The sequence below is a fragment of the Diorhabda sublineata genome, chromosome 1 (genome assembly GCF_026230105.1).
Source record: "Diorhabda sublineata isolate icDioSubl1.1 chromosome 1, icDioSubl1.1, whole genome shotgun sequence".
NCBI lineage: Eukaryota > Metazoa > Arthropoda > Insecta > Coleoptera > Chrysomelidae > Diorhabda > Diorhabda sublineata.
The window spans coordinates 6,040,538-6,063,156 of record NC_079474.1 but is presented as its reverse complement, the minus strand read 5'-3'; the positions used below and the strand labels follow the sequence as shown (position 1 = coordinate 6,063,156).

Sequence of the window (22,619 nt, the reverse complement as noted above, 5' to 3'; positions counted from 1 at the left end):
AGACTTTTTTACAATTTATATATATATATATTTCAATTTCAATTTCATAACAAATTTCCACGGGTCTCCAGGAGATACCTAGGGTACCTAGGGTACTAGGTACCTTACAGGTCATTGCCATAATGATGTTCGCCTTCAGCGATCTCAAAAACTCACAGGATTCATATTCGCGGCAAATTTCATAAAGAATATCCACGGGACTCCAGGAGACGACGTATAAACTAGCTATCACTGGCACTAGGTATCTCGCATATCATCGCCGTCGTGATGTTTTCGTTTAGCGATTTTGAAAACCATCAAAATGTATTTTCAGCAAATTGCATAACAAATTTGCAGGGGGTTCAAGAAGACGACGTATAAACCAGCTACCCTGGGCATTAGGTACTTTGCAGGTCATTGTCATCTCATGATTTTCGTGTTCAGGGATTTCAAAAGCACACAGAATTTGTATATTCGGCAATTTCATGACAAATTTTCACGGGACTCCAGAAGACGACGTATAAACTAGCCACCACTGGCACTAGGAACTCTCAGATCATCATTGTCGTGATGTTCGTGTTCAGCGATCTCAAAAACTCATGGGATTTATATTTGCAGAAAATTACATAACGAATTTTCACGGGATTCCAGGAGTGGACGTAAAAACCAGCCATCCCGGCCCATTAATACCTCGCAGATCATCGTTGTCGTGATGTTCGTGTTCAGCGATCTCAAAAGCCAATAGGATTTATATTCTCTTCAAATTTCATATCGAATTTCCTCGGATCTCCAGGAGACGACTTAAAAACCAGCCATCCCGGGCATTAGGAACCTCGCAGGCCATCGTCGTCGGGATTTTCGTGTTCAGCGAACTCGAAAATCTCTAAGTAGCAAAATTGAGCTCATTTCCGACAATATTTTTGGAACACTAAAATTTTTCATTTCTTAACCATTCGAAATGCAAAATGCACTTTTCTGGATGATTTTTGTTGCATCTTGATCCCTTTTACTGCTCAGAAATTAATTAGTTTTGTGATTTATTTACTGTACTATTACTACTATCGATATACTAACGCTCACAATTACACTGTTCACGAGCGTTTGGACAACCAACTTATCGTATTGAAAGAACGAAGTTCACCTTTACCAACAATTCCAGAAATTATAACATAATCACAAACGTTAATATTTTTGAAATCGCCCCTGGTAATATTTAGTTGCGTGACTATAACTTTTGTTTCCATGTGGTTTAATAAAACACGAGAAAGAAACTCTTAGCGAAAAATTATATTATATAGATTTAAGGTAGGTTTAGGTGCAATTTCAATATAATATCTAAACATTTTTATTTTAAATGCCGTTTCCCTTGAATAATTACAAAACATGAAATTCTGAAATCTCCTATTTTTGATATGTGTTAAAAGAATTTGTATTATAACCAACCTTATCGTGCGATTGATAGATACATCCTGTATATTAACTTCACTTCAGTGTCATTCTTTCTTTCTTCCAATTTATTACATCTGGAAGCAATTTTTCCACGGAAATACTATTACGAATGTTTTTTTTACTCAATTCATCTTCATTCTGATTTTTGTTTTATATATTGACCTCGTTTATATGTAATTGGTTTGGTTGCTGGTAATAAAGAGCTTCGAAACAAAAGTTTCAGACTTATTTCTCCCTTAACACGCTTTTTGTTTGATCACACCAGCTTCAAAACTAATCCAATATTTATATATTCCTCTCGACCAGACCTTCAACTTTTCTTAAAACTTCCAACATCGACGTGCAAGTTGGAAATAAATTGTTTCACTTTACCAAACTTTGTTTTCTGAAATAACCAGTTATTGTAGAATTCTTTCAAGTGGAGCCGGATAACAATTATTTTTGAAACTGCCGCTGTCAGATTGCATCTTTTGCATTCATTTATGCCAAAAAATGGGGACATTTTATGCAATAAGTCGACTTTAGTTTTAAAAAAAGGATTAAGGAGAATATTACTTATTTTTATTATAATTTCCTACATTTTTAACATTAATTTGTTTTCAAACTTGATATTAACATTTATTCTTCAATATTATAATCACTTGACAGTTTGTTTCTAGTATATCGGCTGCTTATTCAAGTCAGAAAGGAATAGGAAAATTGTGAATATCTGACATCAGTTATTTATCCATACCTTTCTGGTAATTGTTACTTGTGACTTCAAAATGATGTCATAAGCAATAATATATGGAGGAGAAAAAATAATCATTTCCATCAATTACTTTTTGCATTTCACTGGTAATTAAAAGTTTACTGAGAACCGTCACTTTATTGCTCATCAGATTTGAGATAGTCACGTAATCAATAATTTTTTGAAATTAAATGTGATGTGGCTGTTATGATGTCTCATTTGGAATATTGTATCTAGTAATGACATAATTACCATTTCTACGGAGTGAGTAAAAATTTGATAATTTGCTATTGCTGTTGAAAATTATTAGCACTAAACTCCTTAGCTCAATATTTTCGACATAAGTGTTTTCTTGGATGATGGATTGGTATTTGGGAATCAATAGAGTGACCTCCAAGATCTCCGAACCTTATATCTCTAGTTGTTTTTATATTTTCTTCGCGTGCCGTGACCGTTATCGATCATTGGCTACCCATGTTGGCTATCATGTAGGTATGGTATTTGATTTCTGTTTCCCTTACCGATTATTTTGCCTTGCATTACCAAGTAAAGAAGATCGTACTTTAGAGAGTTGCGCATCACATGAATGAATTTACGTGTCTTCATAGTTCCTTCAGTTTTGTTCTTGCGTTTAAGCGGTGTTTGTAATTCTGTCGATCCAATTTATCTTTAGAATACGGCGATAAACCCACATATTAAACGCTTCTAATCGTTTGAGCACATTTTCTGTAAGTACCCATGGATCTGCGCCATATAAGAGTTCAAAATAGGCTTCGTACCATCCTCATGCGTAGATAAAGGTTAAGATCATTGCTGCAAATGTTTTTTTTTTGTAAAACTTGCTCCAGCTTTGTCCATAATACCTCCCATTTCCACGCTAGGACGTTTCCCAGGTATTTCTTCTTGGTCTATTTGTATGTAATCAATCGCGATTTCTCTTTCTGGTACCTACATGTTGCTAGTTATGACTTTATAGTTTTCTTCGTATTAAATTTTGGTCTGTAATTCTGACAGATTATAACAAGATGGTCTGCGAGTCTCTGTAGTACTTCAAATGAGGTGGCTGTTAAAAGAGTATCACCAGAGTAGTGTATATTGTTGGCAAGTTCTCCGTTAACCAAAAGACATCTTCATCAGCGTTCTCTAAAACTTTAAGAAATATATCCTAAGAGTATGAATCAAAGAGCAATGGAGATATAATGAATATTTGTCTTTCTCGTTCTCTTAGCTCAACCTCAAAGAAACTTTTGTAATCTTTGAAAACGCGAGCGGTCTGATGCCGATAGAGATCAGAAATAACACGTATTTCCATTGACATTGGCTTGACTTTTCCTAGAAATATGCAATATGCACATTTTCCGTGTAATTTTTGATTTTGTTATGTGTTCCAATTCAAAAAATTGTCATATGAAATTATGTGAATTTCTCTTGATTTTTCCGGAAACATTTTTTGAGTTCCACTTCACGGGGTCCAATTAGATTCTAATCCCATATTTCTTTAGCTTAACAATCAGTGTTTTATCAATCAAAATTTGAACAGTATTTTCTAAAATCACGATGACGTTTCACACTTCTTAATAACAGTATAAAATTAGTACAATACCAGTACCAGAACACATAAAACAAAATTATTTAAAGTACGGATATGTGATGAGGATGAAGAAGAAAATTTTTTCGAAGAAAGCATTGATGTATCAACCGCAGAATAAAAGAAGAGGAGGAAGACCCTCAAAGACCTGAATGGAGGGAGTTGAACAGAAAGATAGAACTATCCAGAAGAACGAATGGAGAGATAGACAAGTGTGATGTACGAAATACGGGATGCAGCGAAGGAGGCTGTAGGACCCCTGCTGTATATGTAACTAGATAAATATACTGTTACGAACAAGTTCGCCAATTGGTTCCCTAGGTCAGCTAATACAGTTTGAAAATTCGGCGAATTCGCGCGGCGCTTTTCATGGCGGAACTCGTTTAAGGTTTATTTTTATATAATTTTCTTAGTAGCGGGTGGTTTATTTATAGTATTTTTTCTAAATAATTTCTAGGAAAGTCTATTTATTTATTTATTTATGTTTCTTTTTGTTCTAAAAATTTGTAGAATGTTATTTAGGTATATAAATGATTTATAGTGTGTAAATAAATTGAGAACTCAAGAGACTTTTATTAATTCATCCCACTCAATAGAAAGAGTGTGAATAAATACGAAAAACTTTACAATACCAATAAAAAAGAGTGTTATAATGATTACCCCATTTATAAACATTGTTATATTTCGTACGCTCTTAGACGTATTTACCTATTTATATGAGTTTTTAAATTTTTAATTTTGATGGTCATAGATAAAAATGATTTTGTATTTTTAGAACGTACCGTGGTTAGATCGCTTTGTTGAAAATCTGGTTGGTGTGTCTTAGGTTTTGATATAATATTGACAAGAATAGAGCAAATTTAACACAATTTGGTGACTTTTTTATTCACAACAATCAAAATTGTACAGCCTCGACAGAAAAGTGTGAAGCAATTCTTATAGTTAGTGAAGCAGGTTGTAGCTACCATGAAGCTCAAAGAATATTAAATGATTGTCCCAATGATTGACAATACTACAGATTACTCGTCATAAAGACTGGTTCTGTCAAAAACTATAAACGGGATGGTAGAAAAACGACTTTGGATATTTTGCCCAAATTTGTAGTAAATTTTTTAAAAAGCAAAAAAATCATCTATATTAAGTGAAAAGGGCGCACGAATTGTTAGAGCGACGACTTCAATATTGTGAAACTATGGATAATAATATTTCAGAAGATACAAATTACATAAGACATATTTGTTTTACTACATTTTGTTCAAGTAATAGTGTACATTGACAAAACTTCAGAAAATTGCCGACTATTTCGAGATAATTAATTCCAAATAAATTAAATGTTTTGGCAGATATATTATGGGATCATATTATAAGCCATTTATTGATCGAAGGAAATTTAACAAAAGAAAACCTATATTAACCTCAGAATATTATCTATTGAATGACCACAAAGATCTCCAAATTTGAATCCTTTAAATTTTTACGTATGGGGTTATCTTAAATCCAAAGTGAATGCGAGTCATTTCGTCCTATACAAGAATGTTATAGGATATTCAGACCCTATAGAAGGTTGAGGAATTAATGGAACAAAAGATGAACTTCTTTCAGGAAGTGAATGGAGAAAATTTCGAGAATTTTTCATCTTTGCATAAAATAACGGGGATTCCAACAGGGGTAATACTCAATATCCGCACTGTTTAATAAGAGTAACTCTTATAAATAATTGACTACCGAGGACTAAGGATAAATAATCTAAAATTTCTGGAGTATATCATCAGCAACAGGGTAGGAAGGAATAGAGAAGAAAGAAAAAACGTAAACGTTCAGAGGAATACTTCTAAAATAGTACATATCCTTATTTGAGAATATTAAATGGATTTTTTTACTTACCCCAGACCATCCTTTCGGAAGGAATCCTTTATGTTTGGTCCAATTATCTGTATTGACATAAAAAAGTCCTGCCGTCATGACAAACACCCACACTGCGAGGTTGATCACATTTAAGATGTTATTAAAGATTAACGATTTTTTGACACCTGCCGCTAGGAGCAACATCATTAGAAGAGTTATTACAAAGGCGAGAAAGTCCGGATCTCTCCCTACAAAAAAAAACAACTTATAAGATTGCGAGGAAAATCTCGTGTTAGGAATGTTTGTTTACTATACCAAAAATAATGAAATATCAATTTTTTGTTCATCATATAACTTTGGAAAGAAAGCTGTATCAAAATTACCAAATTAACGAGAAAATTTGGTGAAACTAATTTCGCTTTATAACTAATATATACTAATTAATAATAATTCATAATAAAATAAACATTAATAAGCCTATATATACAGTAGAGAGACAAAAACACGAAAGATTTGGCACCGGACGAAGTCCGATTATCTATTTGTTCAGATTGGGAAAAGATATGGCACTAGATTTCTAGAGATGTTATTTTATACCTGCTTGTGGCCACTTCTTTTTACGAGTGTGGGTTGTCTCAGAAAATGAGGCTCAAAGTTTTTTTTTTATATGAAATATTTTATTTAAGCATATATTCCTTTGATGTATCTATGTAATTTTACAGCTCATACATTAACGACTTTGATTAAAGATATTCCTCTGGTTAAGGACAAAAATAAACCAAATTTATATTTGATACAAAATTAGACTCCAAAGAAGTACAAATATCTGGGAACCAAGATTAACAGTAATAAGAAAAGAAAGTCCGAGAAACCTAAATGAGTATTCCAAAAAACAAAAAAGATAATAAGAACAAGATGATGAAAATGGATCCTACATTTTATTCCTTCAAATTATGTACACTCTAAAATTGACTGTTTTCAAGAAAATTGCATTTTAGTTTATGATTTAAAAATATTCAACTTCTTAACTCACTGAATGTGACGTTTAAAATACTTCTAGTTTTTGTGAAAAAATAAAACCAGTAATTTTATACCTTTAAGAACTGTAATAAAATAAATAGAGTATCTACAAAACGAAATTAAGCAAACATCACCTTACCAACAAATGATTTGAGAATATCCATAGTTTTATCAAGTCAGAGTGATTAGTTATTTTATAAACGTATTACAAAGAACGAGGAAGGAATTAAAATCATGAATTTTCTGATACAGAGGGACGAGGTGGTCATGTAAATGTCTGACCAATCCACTTTTCAGGAAAAATGTTATGAGGATGATTTCTTACTTCAAAAAGTGCCGAGTGCCATCATGCAAGAGCCATTTTGTGTCTATATGGTATGTTGAGTGAAACAAAGAGTTTTTGTTAAAGAATAGATTGAAAAATTAATTTTTGCTATTCTAAGCTGGTATAGGTTGTCTCTGTAAAAGTTACGGATTGTTAACTATTGGGCATGACCTACCCCTGGCCTTCAGATAGTATTTATTTTTCCAAAAACATAATATGGGCAGGTTAATTATCCAATAAAAATTAATAATGTTCAAATGTATAATTTAGAAAATATACTGAAATATAAATTCTGATTTCGCAGCTTTATAGGCCTTTAACTCAGAACTTATGATACATTTTTCATGTCACAGCATTATTTGCACGTCATCTACTCAATCCAGAATTTCTTACAACAAGTCCCGGAACACCCTTTAAATATATTCCATTATTTTTACCAAGTAATTAGAGAAAAAAATCACAAAATAAAAACCTGACCACTGAAACCTTTTATAAAAATCTGTTCAATTTTCTGTCAGCTTACTTTTCCATCTTTTCAAATAGATTACGGTAATATTTTATACAATCACTTTACAGTCCTAAAAGCTGTAAAAGCTTAAGAATTGGAAGTTCGCTTTCGTCTGTAGCTTTTCTTCACTGCTCCTAATTTTTTGATTTTCTTGCTCTTTAAAAGAGGTAATCATATCATTATCTTTAAGGAACTTTTCCCCTTCTCATTTCTATCTATTTCAAACCAGACTACAGCATTTTTAAAACCTTGAATGGACCGGTAGAACCAATACTGTCAGACTGATTTTCATTTACATCTTCTTCCAGTTATTCTGATCCTACAAACTTGTTTTTTGACAGATGTTTTCAGTTTGGGGGTCTCAGAAATCAGCTAAGATGTAGAACGAGTCCGTAAAGTTCAAAGCTTTAGAATAATACTCTCCTTCATGTGAAGAAACCCTGTACAGCAATTATTTCCCGAACCCTAATTTGCATTTTGATGCACTGGTAAGATCAATGTCGTAATATTGTGCGTGAAAAACTTATCAATTGGATTTGTCCAGACTTCGTTCTTGATAGAAAGCATGCTGCTCTAAAGTTGCCGAAACAAAAGAAATTTTAGGCATTATTAGGAAAAAAATTTGAGGTTTCGACCTGTTGCAATATGTATCAACAGATCACCTACAACATGAATATCCAAACAGAAATCTGTCTTAACTACAATAATTTTTTTTCTTTTTGATTTCGGTTGCTATTTCTCAAAAATAAGTGACAGCTATCAATTGAATTTTTGTAGTTGTATTGATACCTTTGTTGTAAGTGATCTACTAATCAATATAACTATGCAAGTTGGCAATGTCAAGTAATGTTTTAATAAAGAGTGCAAAAGGTCGAAACGTCAAATTTTTCATGGAAACTTTTTTATAAATTAAGATTTATCTTTATATTTACTGATTGCTAACGGTAAATATGTGCTATAGTTTCTCGCGTCAAGAGTGCGACGACTTTTTGCTTATTTCTTTGTGGTCTGACGTGACTGAGGCTGAGAAACAGCGAGAATTTTTTGCTTTTGCCGATAAATCTACAAGTGTTGCGTATGATTTCCACTAGCATTTATACAGACCACCCTTGATCTTTTCTAATACTGGGGTTTTAGCTAACTTTTTCTATTTATACAAGGTTTCTATGATGGCTTCAATTTTTCTGTTCATGTACAATTTTTACAAAGCAGAATAGTTTGTCGTTTTCGTCCATAATATCTTTCAGTTTTACAAGTTAATTTTTGTCGAAAAGACATTTGAAAGGAAGTTTTGTTTCATCGAGGTTTAATCAATTCAGTTAATTGTGAAATTGAATTTCTTTTTTTTACGAACTTATTTGTTTACACTTGCATTGGCATTTTTACCCAAAGTTCTCTGGTCATGTTGTTTCTTGAAATTTTTCGACCAGGCATTGCTAGCTTTGAAATTATAGATTTCTACCAATTCATCAGACTTTTCCGCTTTCTTCTTTAGTATATGCCTGCTAAGATTGATGCTCTAAATTTGGAGATTACTCATTATTTTACATATATAGAAGAAGAAATTCTCACGATTTTCGCTTCATCAATAATTCTGATCTTTTTACAATATGATGACTTTGTTGTCTTATGTTTGATGTTCCTCATCTACGTGCTATTGTTCACGAGTAAACTTTCTTGAAAACATTTTTTACATTATTTTATCTTTTAAAGCAGAAGATGTACGAATTTTCATCTTCACATAGCTAATTTTGATTTACTAATCATTGTATGGTTAGTTTATTACGAGAATCTTTCTTATTTGTTTAATCTTTAATTCTATGGAAAGATGTACATTTCACTTTCAGAAAGACATTTGTAATTCTAGCAAAGCAAGAAGATTATTTCTGAGGATAAATTTCAACCTGCCATAAAAACTGTCAAGCATCTTGACAGTAATTGTATCCTCATAAGAAATACAACAATTATGGATTTAAAAATGCGATGAATTTCATATTTCAGTACATTTTTATACTGAGCAGATGGTACAAGTCCCACGAGAAATATAATAGATTCTGTTTCAAAACATTTTAAAAATATTTTCTTAGGAATATTATAGAATTGTCGATAGTTTGTGAAATCCATTTGATGCTCTCAGTGCACAAAAAGGAAGATAACAAGGAGTGTAATAATTATAAAGGAATATACTTGTTATGTACCGGGTGTCCCAATAAGAACTGCTCTCGGCCATATCTCGGGAACAGTTTATAGTATAGCTTCGGGAAAAAACAATTTATAACAAAAGTGACCCCGAGAAAAACCTGGAAATTATTTACAGAGTTGTAGGTCCACCATCAGAGGGCGTAGTTAAATACCAGAAATTATAAAATGAATAATTTACAAATTTTGCCTTATGTGGATGCATTTAAACTATGATTATCGTATTCTTCAGGAAATTCAGCGTATCTTTGATTTTACAAGTTTTAGTCTATCTCTTCAAATAAGAGGTGGTGGGAAGTGAATAAAGTTGATATTTTGTACGATGTGATGAAATCATTAAAACAGTAAATAAACATAAAGTGGGAGATTTTGATGTATACAGTGAACTTAGAAGCAGTAGGATGAAGTTTGGAGCGCCCACACTTCAAACTGAATCCCACTGCTCAATCATATAATATTTCAATGTTTTTCTTATTTATTTCATTTATTTAAACACTTCATACCATACCTAACTACTGCATATAATAACTTACTTTTCCATTTCGTTTCGTTCACCACGACTATTAATTATAAAATAACTAACTGCACTAAACAAACTCGTTTATATATGCTAAAAGAAATTCTCAAAAGTTATGGAAAATAAAGAATAAGAAGAAAACAAATAGACATAGAAATAAGTTCAGAAGAAACAATGCAAACAAACATCAAACGAACTCCGCGGTTTATAAAAAGTATATCAAACGCGCTGCGCCTTCGCAGATTTTAGAATTTCATTATAGCCGAACAGGGCTGGATCTAGGATTCATGTCGCGGAATTGTTTAACATTATCATCAAAGCCGAGAAAGTTGGGAAATTTCATTTCTATTTTGACCAAATTTGATTGATGAGAAAATTCCATCTAATGAGACAAATGAGTTGAAAAACGTGTAATTGTATACACTTTCAAGGGCAAGTTTAAGAGATATAAAAAAATGTATGTGGGAATTAAAGAGAGTAATAAGTTATGTACGAAAAAAATCTTCTGATAATATTTGAAAGGATATAATAGTCAACATAACAAACCTAGCCATCAACAATTATTACAAACCAAAGGTAAAAAAATAATTTAAGAGGAGAAACGACATTCAAACTAGAATGGCGAAGCGTAATGAAAAAAGAAGACGTTGCTAAAATGGAAAATGTCCTTAAAAACATGATTCAAGGTACTTGTAATTCATGAAACTAGGACAAATAATTAATATTGCGAATAGGCGAAGTGAAGAAATTATGAAAGAGAAGGACAAATACAGAGCTAAACGATAGAAACAGTGTTCCAAATAGAATAAATTTCATGAGGACGGAAAGATTGAGAAATATCTGCAGTACCTGAGACATACAAGTAGAAGATCTGGAACAATGGAACAGTTAATCATAGAAGGCAAAGGACCAAGAGGCAGATCTCCAACTAGATCGGTAGACCAAACAAAATATGAGACTGCATCATGCGGAAAAGATTGCACAAGCTAGAGAAGCATGGAAACAACTGCTGAATCAAATATAAATGTTGTCACTTCATTCTTTGGAGGATAATGGAAAGAGGAGGAGAAGAAAATATTGAAATGATTCAGTTATGTGGTACGTGCAGAGGAAGAAATAATATATCAAAGATGGTGTTAAACAGAATTCGATTGGAAAAGCCAGAGATAGAAAACTTCACAACCTCTGATGTTACTAATTCTAGAGGAAAAACGATAATCTTCTACGACATTTTGTTAGAACTATATCATAACTGTTATTTGTGAACAAATTATTGATTCAACATACACCAAAAGGAACTTTGCGCACCCACCAAAATGGGATTCAAGCATCCACCAAAATTCTAACTGATGCATACACGAGAGTGCCATGCTCATGAATATACAGTATTCAGTTTGTGAATGAGAATCATTTGATCCATAATTGTATATTTTGAGCTAGTAATATATTTTCTCCAAGACCAAAACTAAGAGCTACTAATTATCTTCTTGGGAAAATAAGGATTTCACAGTTGTATTCTGCCCTAAATTAACAAAATGTTTGCCACAACTAATAAATATACACGAAAGAAATAATAAATTACGTTGCAGTGAAACGTAGTAGATGTCTTTTCGAACGTAATATACAGGATGGCCCGCATAAGAACCGACACAGAGCAGATGCATATAGACGAGCCAAAAGTACGACGATTGGAATCAATTTGGAGGTAAGACCAAATATTTCGAAAAAAATTAATTTCTTCGCAACTCTGAAGCTTAATTATACCAATTTTTGTACAGTTTATGAGACTGTTAAAAGCTTTAGGTAATGGCGAGGAAAAGACGATCGAACCATTATCTATCAGTTGATTTAGAAGATTTCATTTTTATACCATGGATAACTTATCTCTAAAACTTCTTTTATTCTTGCAATTTTTCATAAAACTGTCATTTTCAAGGAAAAGTCGAAGAACAGAAGACATATTTTCAACAATGTGATTAACAAAGTTACAAAAAAAGTCAAGAATCGGCTATTATTTTATACATCAAATTTGACAATTGGCAATTCAGTCAATTATTGGTGTTAGATTTTTGTGAATGAAGAATTTATATGGATATGGATAGTATTGACGGTTATATCAGCACTGAAGTTTTATCTAGCCATAGTGGCATATCAAGATCATTTATACACTGAAACTTAGACGAAATTTACCCAGAAATCATGCCCAGAAAGTGTAAGGGTTGTTTCCTTGCTACAGCGAGTGATTTCTGTCGATTTATTTCACGTGAAATATACATAACTGTCATAATAAGTATTCAAATGAAAACCCCTCATTTAATAAGATCTGTTTTATCAACAGTTTACTTCCAAAATTCTTCCATAACTAAACTTTTGAGTATTAGCGGTTGCTGTAAATATTCTTATGGCATATTTAGATGACGAAACATCGAAAAGTGATCAACTGATTTTTCAAAATACTTTTGTATTTCTTTTATTATAAAAATCTGACAGTCATACTAAAGGCTGTGTATAATATTCTAATTTATTTATAAAAGTGTTTCACGTCACTCCTATACTGTACCTGTACTAAAAAGGAAATAATAGGATTTTAGAATGAGAGGAAAATATTGAATGTTATCTCATTAAAATTGCCAATCAACTCACTTGGAGAAAACATGTTTCTCTTTATAGCTTAAAAGTTGTTTTTGCGAAAGTTTCAATTTTCGGTTGCGAATAGTTCCTGAACTTGTTGGCTTGTCTTTGACCAAAGTTTACTAATTTCACATTCTTTGAGAAATTGCGGTATAAAGTTATGGTAACAGAGGGTTCAAGCTTTGTTAGTTATAAAGTACAGTGGCGAGTAATTAAATTGGTATACTCATGTCACAATGAAAAGTCCTTATTTTTGTGATAATTTTTGGAATTTGTTCGCATTATGAGTCAAAAATATTAACATTCAATTATATAAAAACGCTCCCTACCGAATTATAGATTGTTTTATTTGGAAACTATTGGTTCCCAATATTTTAAAACTATTTTATATTTCCCTGTTATACTTGGCAGGTAGATACCCTATACGTTTTCAATACCCTTAAATATGTTGAATGAACCTTTTAGCTTCCAGTCAGAATCAAATAATAGGGGTTGAACCTTACCACTATGCTCCGATGCGATAAATACATTTAACGATTGAAATTAAATGATGGCTCTAAAATAATAAATTTTATCGGAAACTGAATAAAAGAATCAATTTTAATGAATTAAAAATGTGAAATTACATATTTTGTTTGTAAAAATCATATTTTTACGAAATAACATACTATCCCTGTCCAATAGAACATTTCAAATAATCAAAATTTGGCAATAGTGGGTTTTTTTTTGAAAAAAGCCTTTTCCAAAACTTAGAGTCTCGATTACAGTGTCTATGGACAATCCCTTTTGACTTATTGTAGCTATTTCTTTTTTTTTGGTGTCCTCTTCTCCTGTATCCTTGTTATCGTCTCTCCAGCACCACCCTCAAAATTCTTCTGTCCTAATCCTCTTGTGTTCTAACTATTTGTATTATTTTAAGCTTTTTGTGTATCATAATTAGTTCTATGCTTATCAGACTAGGACAAAAAACAACGTTTTTTCTCAACAATACTGTGAAAATATCATGATTCTAAAAAAATTATCGTAAGTTTGAATAATAATAATATTATGGGGTGTATCGTTACGACTATTGATTTTTAACAGTAATCGCATTTTTACTTAAAACTTTAAAAAAATCTTACCCAGTAAATTAATGTGAATCAAATCATTTTCATGTAATCGTGCCTTACCTTGATTTATTTTTTCAATTTTGCCTTTCGATTTTGAATTTTTGTAACTACCAGAAATATCTTTTATAAATATGTTTTCACGGTTCAAAATGCTTATTTGCAAAGAAAATTCAATACTCTTAAAGAAATGTTTCTCAACATTTTTAAATGAATTCACTCCTTTCGAAGTTATTCGACGTTGAAATTGAATTCAAAAGTTATTTATCGTTTTTTTCACGTTACATATGATTTTTTTCACTTAATTCAAAAAATTATAACTTGAATATTGAGAATATCTTTTTTTGGCTGGACTACTGAATTTTTTTTCATAAAATAATTATTTATCAATGTTTTCTTTTACTTTTTAATGAGATGTTAGATTTTTACTCGAGCTAAACAGCAGGGCTCACTGCAGGGACTTCTTTAAAATATTAAAAATTCTGACTCTTCCTTCCTTATTTATCTTTTAATCCGTTTGCCTAATTCGTAAGCACGGCTCTCCAATTTTAGAGAGATCATTGCACGGCTATCCACTTAGGAACTAGGAGCACGACCTTTACCTACCCACTCCACATTCATAATTAGTTAAGGGCTCAATATTTTACAATGCAAAAAAATGCACAATCACTTGCCAATTGAAATCAAATCGATATCATCTTTTTCCTCATTCCGCAATATTTTGAGGGCATATTTACTGGCAAGTTTACGCTGTAAACAACTTCTATTCTATTAATAATATTTATTTCTGGATATGGTGCATACTGATTTAATTTTTGCTATGGACTTATAAAAGACTTATATACTAATTATTACCATTATTATCACCTATAATTTTGTTACTCCTTGTGATTTTCTCTCTGTATATTGAAATTTTATTTTATTAATATCTTTATTTAGTTACTTTTATGTTCGTTTTTCAGTTTTCACAAGCTTTTGTCTACAAATTGTTTTATTTTCTAAGAAATATAGCAAAGATATCAACCACATACTTGTTACATACTTTAATGAATGGTAAATTTTCAATCGGAGTGATTTTCTCGCGGAAAAATTAACAAGGCGCAAGAACAAACCATAGACCGAGTAGGTATATACTTGCCTGAACCAGATTTTAGTCATGGTAATATAGAGATTAAACCTAAGGGTCGACGCACAATTAATGTTGTTTGGAAGGACTTATTGCGAAATCACATAATCTTGAATTGTGAAAAAGGTACAAATGATGGCAGATTTTTCGACTGTGCCTCAATACTTTTTATATCTCTTTAACGACTTAAATATTAATGGATTTTATCATGTAGTATTTATTGAAATATAAGTTACTTACCTATCGCTTCTCCGATACTCTCGTGTATAGCATGGGTGATCGCTCCATTAGCCAAGGCGTCGAAACAGGCACTCAAAGCACACGCACAAGCACTCGTACCTATAAGGTACTCCAGAATCATATTCCAGCCTATAACGAAAGCTATGAATTCACCCACAGTAACGTAAGAATACATATAAGCCGAACCGGATGTATGGGGTACTCGAACTCCAAATTCTGCGTAACATGCCCCTGAAACAAAAAAAAATAACCGTAATTATGTATGAGTTAGGTCCAATGGTATTTATGTTTTAAAGAGTCTCGTTGAATTATGAAATGACTACTACAATTTGGAAACAGTGAATTGTATTTCTATTATTATAAAATGTATTAAAAACCTTTAGAGTAAAAATACTTTTAAAGTCAATTTGGATATAAAATCTGTATATTAGTAATAATTTATTTTCATATTCTACATATCTAATACCTACACGCACTGCAAAATTGAAAATAAACCACTGAGGGAACAAATTAAACGAATATATGTGGGGAGAGAGATCAAGATTTATACATTTATATAAACAACTTTTTCCTTTGCAACTATCAAATTATCCCTCTAAAGCTTCCATTTTTAGATGATAGGAAACATTAAAAGTAGTAGTAAAAATAGTATTAATTGGAGAACAATATGTTACATTTAAATGGATAAAACATTATATTTCCTCTTTCATTCGCTGCAGAAATAGACACCAAATATGAAGTTTTCACATCCGGACGTAGTGATTCCTCGAATATTTCCACTTTGTCATGTGTCACTTAATTTCTTCATATCTTTTCTACCTTCATCTCCATCTAATTACTCTTATACGTACGTCCACTTTTGAAAATAAGACTCCTCTTCCTTTCTCCATGCTCATTCTGGGAGAGTGACAAATCGTCTGATCAACACATTTCTGATCTCCCTCTTTCAGCTTCACGCTTTTTCGTATATTTGTATATAACATTTTATCTTATTTCCTGAGCCTGTCAGAGCCAGTTTTTTAACCTCAGGTCATCTAACCATTTTCTTGTAGGTCGGATTCTGCTTTTTTGGTAGCCATTTCAGTATTCATTGGGTTTATCTAATACATAAGTTACCTTGATATATACTGTATAACTTGGATCCAGTTTCTTTGAAAATTCAATATTAGTTTGGTTCATCTATGGTTCGTACATTTGGTATTTTCTCCATCCCAGTTACCTCAAAGTTCTTTATGTCATCTTACCACTTTGTTATATATCTTCTTCTGAAAGTATTTTCCTCTATCTCCTGTTGTTTTGAGAATATCTGCACATTTATACATGACATCTAAAATTAATGTGGGATATCTCTATAAGACATTGAGTATCTTCATTTTTATGCCTTAGATCGAGTTTTCTTTAAGTTCATCAGGTTATCTGACCACTTTGTTGTAGATCTTCTGAAAATATCTGTTCCTGGTCGCAATTCTAGTATTCGTTTGGTTTATCTATCGTCTGTTCTTTTGGTAATAGGTCCAGCTCATTTTGATGCATAGCATCTAATATTCCTGTTCAGCATCTTCATGTAGCATTCAGTATCTTCTTTTCTGTGCCACTTAGATCTCTAGGTCATCTGATTATTTTGTTGTAGATCTTTTTCTGAAAGGGCCGTTCCTTGTTTGCAATTCCATTATTCGTTTCGTTTCCCTAACGTCTGCTCTTTTGGTAATATATCCACACCAGTCACATTTATACGTATTATCTGATATATGCGATATCACTATGAAGTATTGAGTATCTTCTTTTCTGTTACAATTAGATCGATTTTAGTCAATGTTCTTCAGCTCTTTGTCGTAGATATTTTTCTGAAAGTATCTTTTCTTCGCCGCAATTCCAGTATTCGTTTGGTTAATCTATCAGTTTGATGCATAGCATCGAATATTTCTGTTCAGCATCTTTTATTCCCTTTTGCTACTTTCCTAGTCCTTCCAATCAACGACATGTTAATTCTTCTGACGTTACGTTAGATATGATAAAAAACAACGCAATAATCCAAAAGCAAGTGAATAAATAACCAATTAATGAAGTACGATAATATATAACGTACTAATTCCAACTAATCCAACCTAATTTCTCTTTATTTGTGTTTCCATATCCTTCTCACTCACGTATTCAACAAATGTGATAACATACAACCACAGAAACGATTCAAACTTACGAGCGTACTTAACTGGAATCGCAAATGTTTCTAAAATCACACACATTTAGTCCAATCGCGTATATCTTGCCGGCTATTTGGTTAATATAAATTACAATTAGTGGAAAGACTTGTTGATCAATTACAACTCACAATGAATCAGGCTTAATGAGGACGATGAGATTAACAAGACGTTCAAGTAACTCACGCGTTTAATCCCCAACCCCCTGTTTAGGTGAATCGATTCGGTGTTTTATTAGTGTTACATCATTTCACTTAATTGAAAGATGATTGGTGCGAGCATTATGAGCGTTGTTTTTCATTACTTTTTTATTACTTCGTGAAAAAGTTCTGAGTATCATCAGCTTTATTCTCTAAGTATCAATTTTGTCGGAATCATTGTTAGAGGCACCTTATTTCTGCAAAGTCAAGCGCCACCGACCGAGTTACTACGTCTTCGTTTGATTTTCAGTTAATGCTCGATTGTTTACTTTTTACTTATCTGTTGATTTATGTTATTTGAACATGGAAAACAGAAGAAAAGGAAGCTGTAGTCGATAGAGATGAGCAACATAAACTCATAGTTTTATTGCAGAATACAAGACGAAATGAAGCTGACATATTCCATACAGTTTGTTAAAAATATTGCAAACAATTTCAAAATAAAAATGAATGACTTTTAAATATGACATTTTAGCCGAATCAAAATATAGAGTGTTCCGGGATTTGATGCAAAAAATTCGACGTGAAAATAATGCTGTGACATTAAAAAAATTCCTCATAAGACTCCTCCTTCAATTTTCACAGGGATAAGAGAGCAGAAATGAATTTTTCAATCGATTTTCAACAAAAAGGTTTTCTTTGTTTAGATTGTTGTACATGCCAAGGAAACCGTTCGCCATGAAGAGACATTCTGCAGAAAATTGTCATAAATTGTAATTATTTATTGAAAATACTCACAGGAGGTGACAACCGCCGCCACTTCGTAAAACTAGCACCAGAAAAAAGATTGTTAGTATGATAAGCATAAAGTTCAAAATTTTTTATGAGGAACATAAAATGGTGAACGTCAACAACCCTCTGCTAACACCAACTTATTTTGAAAATTTTACTATAAACACTAACTGAGTTTTCCGTGGTTGTCGGAAAAATATAGTGTACAATACCTGTTGGAAACTCTATGTCTTTGTTGTTAGTAAATATTTCAGGGTGATTGCATATTTGAAACAGATATAGAGTATATCGTTCCAAAATTAAAAATTCTCATACATGAACAAGTTGAAAGTTTATGTACGAGACACTAGATAAAAAATACTTGATGGTTAAGGTCGCGAGTATTTTCGGATTATTTGGAGCCTGTTGGCGTGGAGAATTCTGTGATTTATTAGTAGAAGAAATAACGCCTAAGCAAAAAAACGGTCCATTGTTCGTTCTGTATTATAAGGAAGAATGCTGACTATTTCCGTAATACGAGGATGGTCCTGGAAGTACCTGGTCGGACCTAAAGATGGTGGTAGTTGCTACTGTATTAGAAAGCACACAATCTGGACAACATATGTTTCAAGTCTAAAGATTCCACGTTGTTTAGTATTTGTTTGGCAGCCATCAATAGTGAACGTTTACTCTGGGTGAGTTTAAACAAGGTTTAAACACGAACTGCGAAGACCAGCATCACAGTGGTCCACTAAATGAGATAACAATTCCAGAAATGTTGAAGAACATCCACAAAGCGGTACTTGATTATCGTTGGGTGAGCTAGAAGACATTTCAAAAAGTGCGGTACATCGGTAGATAAAAGTGAAAACTATTAACAACTGTTTGAATAAATAATGAAGATAATACAATATCAATTCTGAACCTTATTCCGAACAAATAAAAACAACGTATCCGTAGGAGAAGAGCAGTAATCTACACGTGAAAAAATAATCTATTTCATTCTGACAATAATATTTTGAGTTTAAGAGAAATATATTATGAAATTTAGAATGGTGTTGTAAGTAGTAAGCAGAATAGAACTATCTAAGACTTTTTTTAAAATGACAATGTTTCGATCTTTTATTTGATTATCATCAAGGCTTCAACATTCGAGTTACCTCTGTGCCAAATGTGTTATCGATAGATTTGGTAAACCCAGGTGAAGATGTCAATCTTCATATTATAGTCCTTCCATTCGAAATTTCATACTAGGAAGGTCAATGATATTGTTACGAACAAGCTCATGAGTCCTTAGGCTGGCCCTGTACAGCTACAATGAAATTTTAAAATTCGGCGAATTCACGTGGCGCCTTTAGTCTGTTTTTTATAAACCGCGGACGCGCCTTTGATGAACTTTTCATTATAGAAGGCGGTTTATTACAGTATTTCTTTGAAATAATTTGTAGGACAGTCTATTTATTTATTTCTTGTGTTTCTTTTTGTTCTATATTCTAGAGTTATATTTGTGGTATTGTACATACAAATAAGTTTATGTAGTCGTAGTAAAAAGAGCGAATTAGTGAAAGTAATCGCAGAAATTGTTTAAGAGATATTTAAAAGTAAATTATAATAAGTTAAGTGTATTATATAGTGTGTAAATAAATTAAGAACGTGGCAATGTTTTTTAATTTAATTTAAATACGAAAAATGTTATAATATCAACAATGACATCTTCATCTTGGTAACTCGAGTGTTAAAGCCTTGATTAAGGTCAAATAAAGGATGGAAACGTTGGCATTTTAGAAAAACTCTTAGACAGTTTTATTTTGATGTCTCAACCCACAATATTAATCGAAATTTCATACTAGGAATGAAAATAATATCAAAAATGAGAAATATATTATTTTTCTCAGTTGTACTATTTCTTATTTGATATATGAAAAATGTAAACATCTGAAATCATGCTCTGGAAATGTCTCAAGAATACCCTCTGCACAACAGCTCCAATATTGCAAAAAGTCTACCACCGACCTATTTATTCAAATCTGAATTTTATATCAGCTTCTACGTTTCGGCACTTTATTCTCTATTTACCGAAACGCAAGTGTACATCCTAGCATACAGCTCCTCGCTCCACGATTTACGTATGAATATAAAATTAGGGTGGGTAGCTGTTGAATAAAGTATTGCGGCTTATATTCCTATGAGGGTTTCGGCAGAACGATGGCAAATTCTGTAGCCAAAGGTTTATAAATTTGAAACAGGTAACGTCGACATATTGAGGAATAGATAGTGAGAACAAAGGTAATCCTTTAATGAATTATTGATTTGCAAATTTGTTCTGATCCCTGAAATATATGGATATTCATGAGTGGTAACCAGTCTGTTTATAAGTCTTGTAAATATCCCAATATGATGATAGTTTCACTGAAAAATTTCACGTAAATATTGATTTATTTTGATTATTTTCTGATACTTCATTAACTAACTCATTAATAAACTTTTGTGCAAGAATTCACGTCTTCCGATAAGAAAAATTCAATTTTTTTTGTTCCAATCATCCAATAGACTCTCCTTGGACTTGGTTGGTTTGTTAGTGCCATTATTATCAACGATCCAGTTTCACCTTCTCGTTGTTAACCAGTTAAATTACTAATTTGGCTGTGGTCCCATTCATCTTATCTACTGATTTGTTCTATTTTTATGGTTTTTCATTAGTATATTTTTTTCTTATCATTTCAATTCGTTGTTTTTAATAAGTTCAACGAGTCTTCCTATTTTATTATTATGGTAAAGACTTATGCACTACTCAGCTTACTGAACTACCTATCCCGGATACAAAGTATCAAAAGTATTAGGCACGGTGTTTTCTTAATAATATCAGTTTGGCGATGTTATCGTGCAAGGTCTTAGACACGACGCCGGTTACTGTCCACATTTTCGTTATGCCATATCTGTTTAATCTCAATTGCAAGATTCGCGTATTTGGCCAGTTTCTCCTGGTGTTTGTTGAGAATGTTGTGAGTGTTCGGTATGGCTACGTCGATAAGAAAGAAATGAATTGACTCTTCTATCAATTACCAAGATGTCAAGTATGTTATTCGACACCTGTCGATTGGTGATAATGGACATATCATAGAGTCTGAATTTATTTAAAGTTAGCTAGCTTTTACCCGCGGCTTCATTCGCATCGAATCCATTAAATAAGCATCAGAAATCATTATAATAGAACTCTGTAGCTATATTAGAACCTGAGATATAGATCTTTGAATGTAGAAAAATTGTCAAAAACCTACAAAAATCCATAACTCCACATTGAATGTCCGTGCCTAGCTCCTCTCCAACTCAACCGATTTAAGTGTTCAAAAACTCAAAGGAAAGAAGGTGTTTCGGCAAATGTTTTTAAACCAAAACGAACTCTGTAGCTATATTAGAACTTGAGATATAGATCTTTGAATGTAGAAAAATTGTCAAAAACCTACAAAAATCCATAACTCCACATTGAATGTCCGTGCCTAGCTCCTCTCCAACTCAACCGATTTAAGTGTTCAAAAACTCAAAGGAAAGAAGGTGTTTCGGCAAATGTTTTTAAACCAAAACGAACTCTGTAGCTATATTAGAACTTGAGATATAGATCTTTGAATGTAGAAAAATTGTCAAAAACCTACAAAAATCCATAACTCCACATTGAATGTCCGTGCCTAGCTCCTCTCCAACTCAACCGATTTAAGTGTTCAAAAACTCAAAGGAAAGAAGGTGTTTCGGCAAATGTTTTTAAACCAAAACGAACTCTGTAGCTATATTAGAACTTGAGATATAGATCTTTGAATGTAGAAAAATTGTCAAAAACCTACAAAAATCCATAACTCCACATTGAATGTCCGTGCCTAGCTCCTCTCCAACTCAACCGATTTAAGTGTTCAAAAACTCAAAGGAAAGAAGGTGTTTCGGCAAATGTTTTTAAACCAAAACGAACTCTGTAGCTATATTAGAACTTGAGATATAGATCTTTGAATGTAGAAAAATTGTCAAAAACCTACAAAAATCCATAACTCCACATTGAATGTCCGTGCCTAGCTCCTCTCCAACTCAACCGATTTAAGTGTTCAAAAACTCAAAGGAAAGAAGGTGTTTCGGCGAGTGTTTTTAAACCAAAACGAAGTCTCTATCTTGAATATAACCTGAGATATTGAGGATAGAACGTGTGTATGTGAAAAACTTCTATAAGTAATGTACAGGGGGAAATCGCATTTGAGTATAACTTG

The 22,619-nt window shown here is 32.3% G+C and overlaps 1 protein-coding gene across 1 annotated transcript in view; it reads right to left on the bottom strand.

Annotated features, from left to right (window-relative positions):
• Nucleotides 1-22,619, bottom strand: part of LOC130442741 (high affinity cationic amino acid transporter 1) — a 148,687-nt gene that overhangs the window by 25,847 nt on the left and 100,221 nt on the right. The window contains exons 4-5 of the mRNA XM_056777094.1: nucleotides 15,264-15,494; nucleotides 5,631-5,839 (exon numbers count right to left, since the gene is read on the bottom strand). Of these exons, the coding sequence (XP_056633072.1) occupies nucleotides 5,631-5,839; nucleotides 15,264-15,494 (440 nt within the window). The remainder of the gene's footprint in view (nucleotides 1-5,630; nucleotides 5,840-15,263; nucleotides 15,495-22,619) is intronic.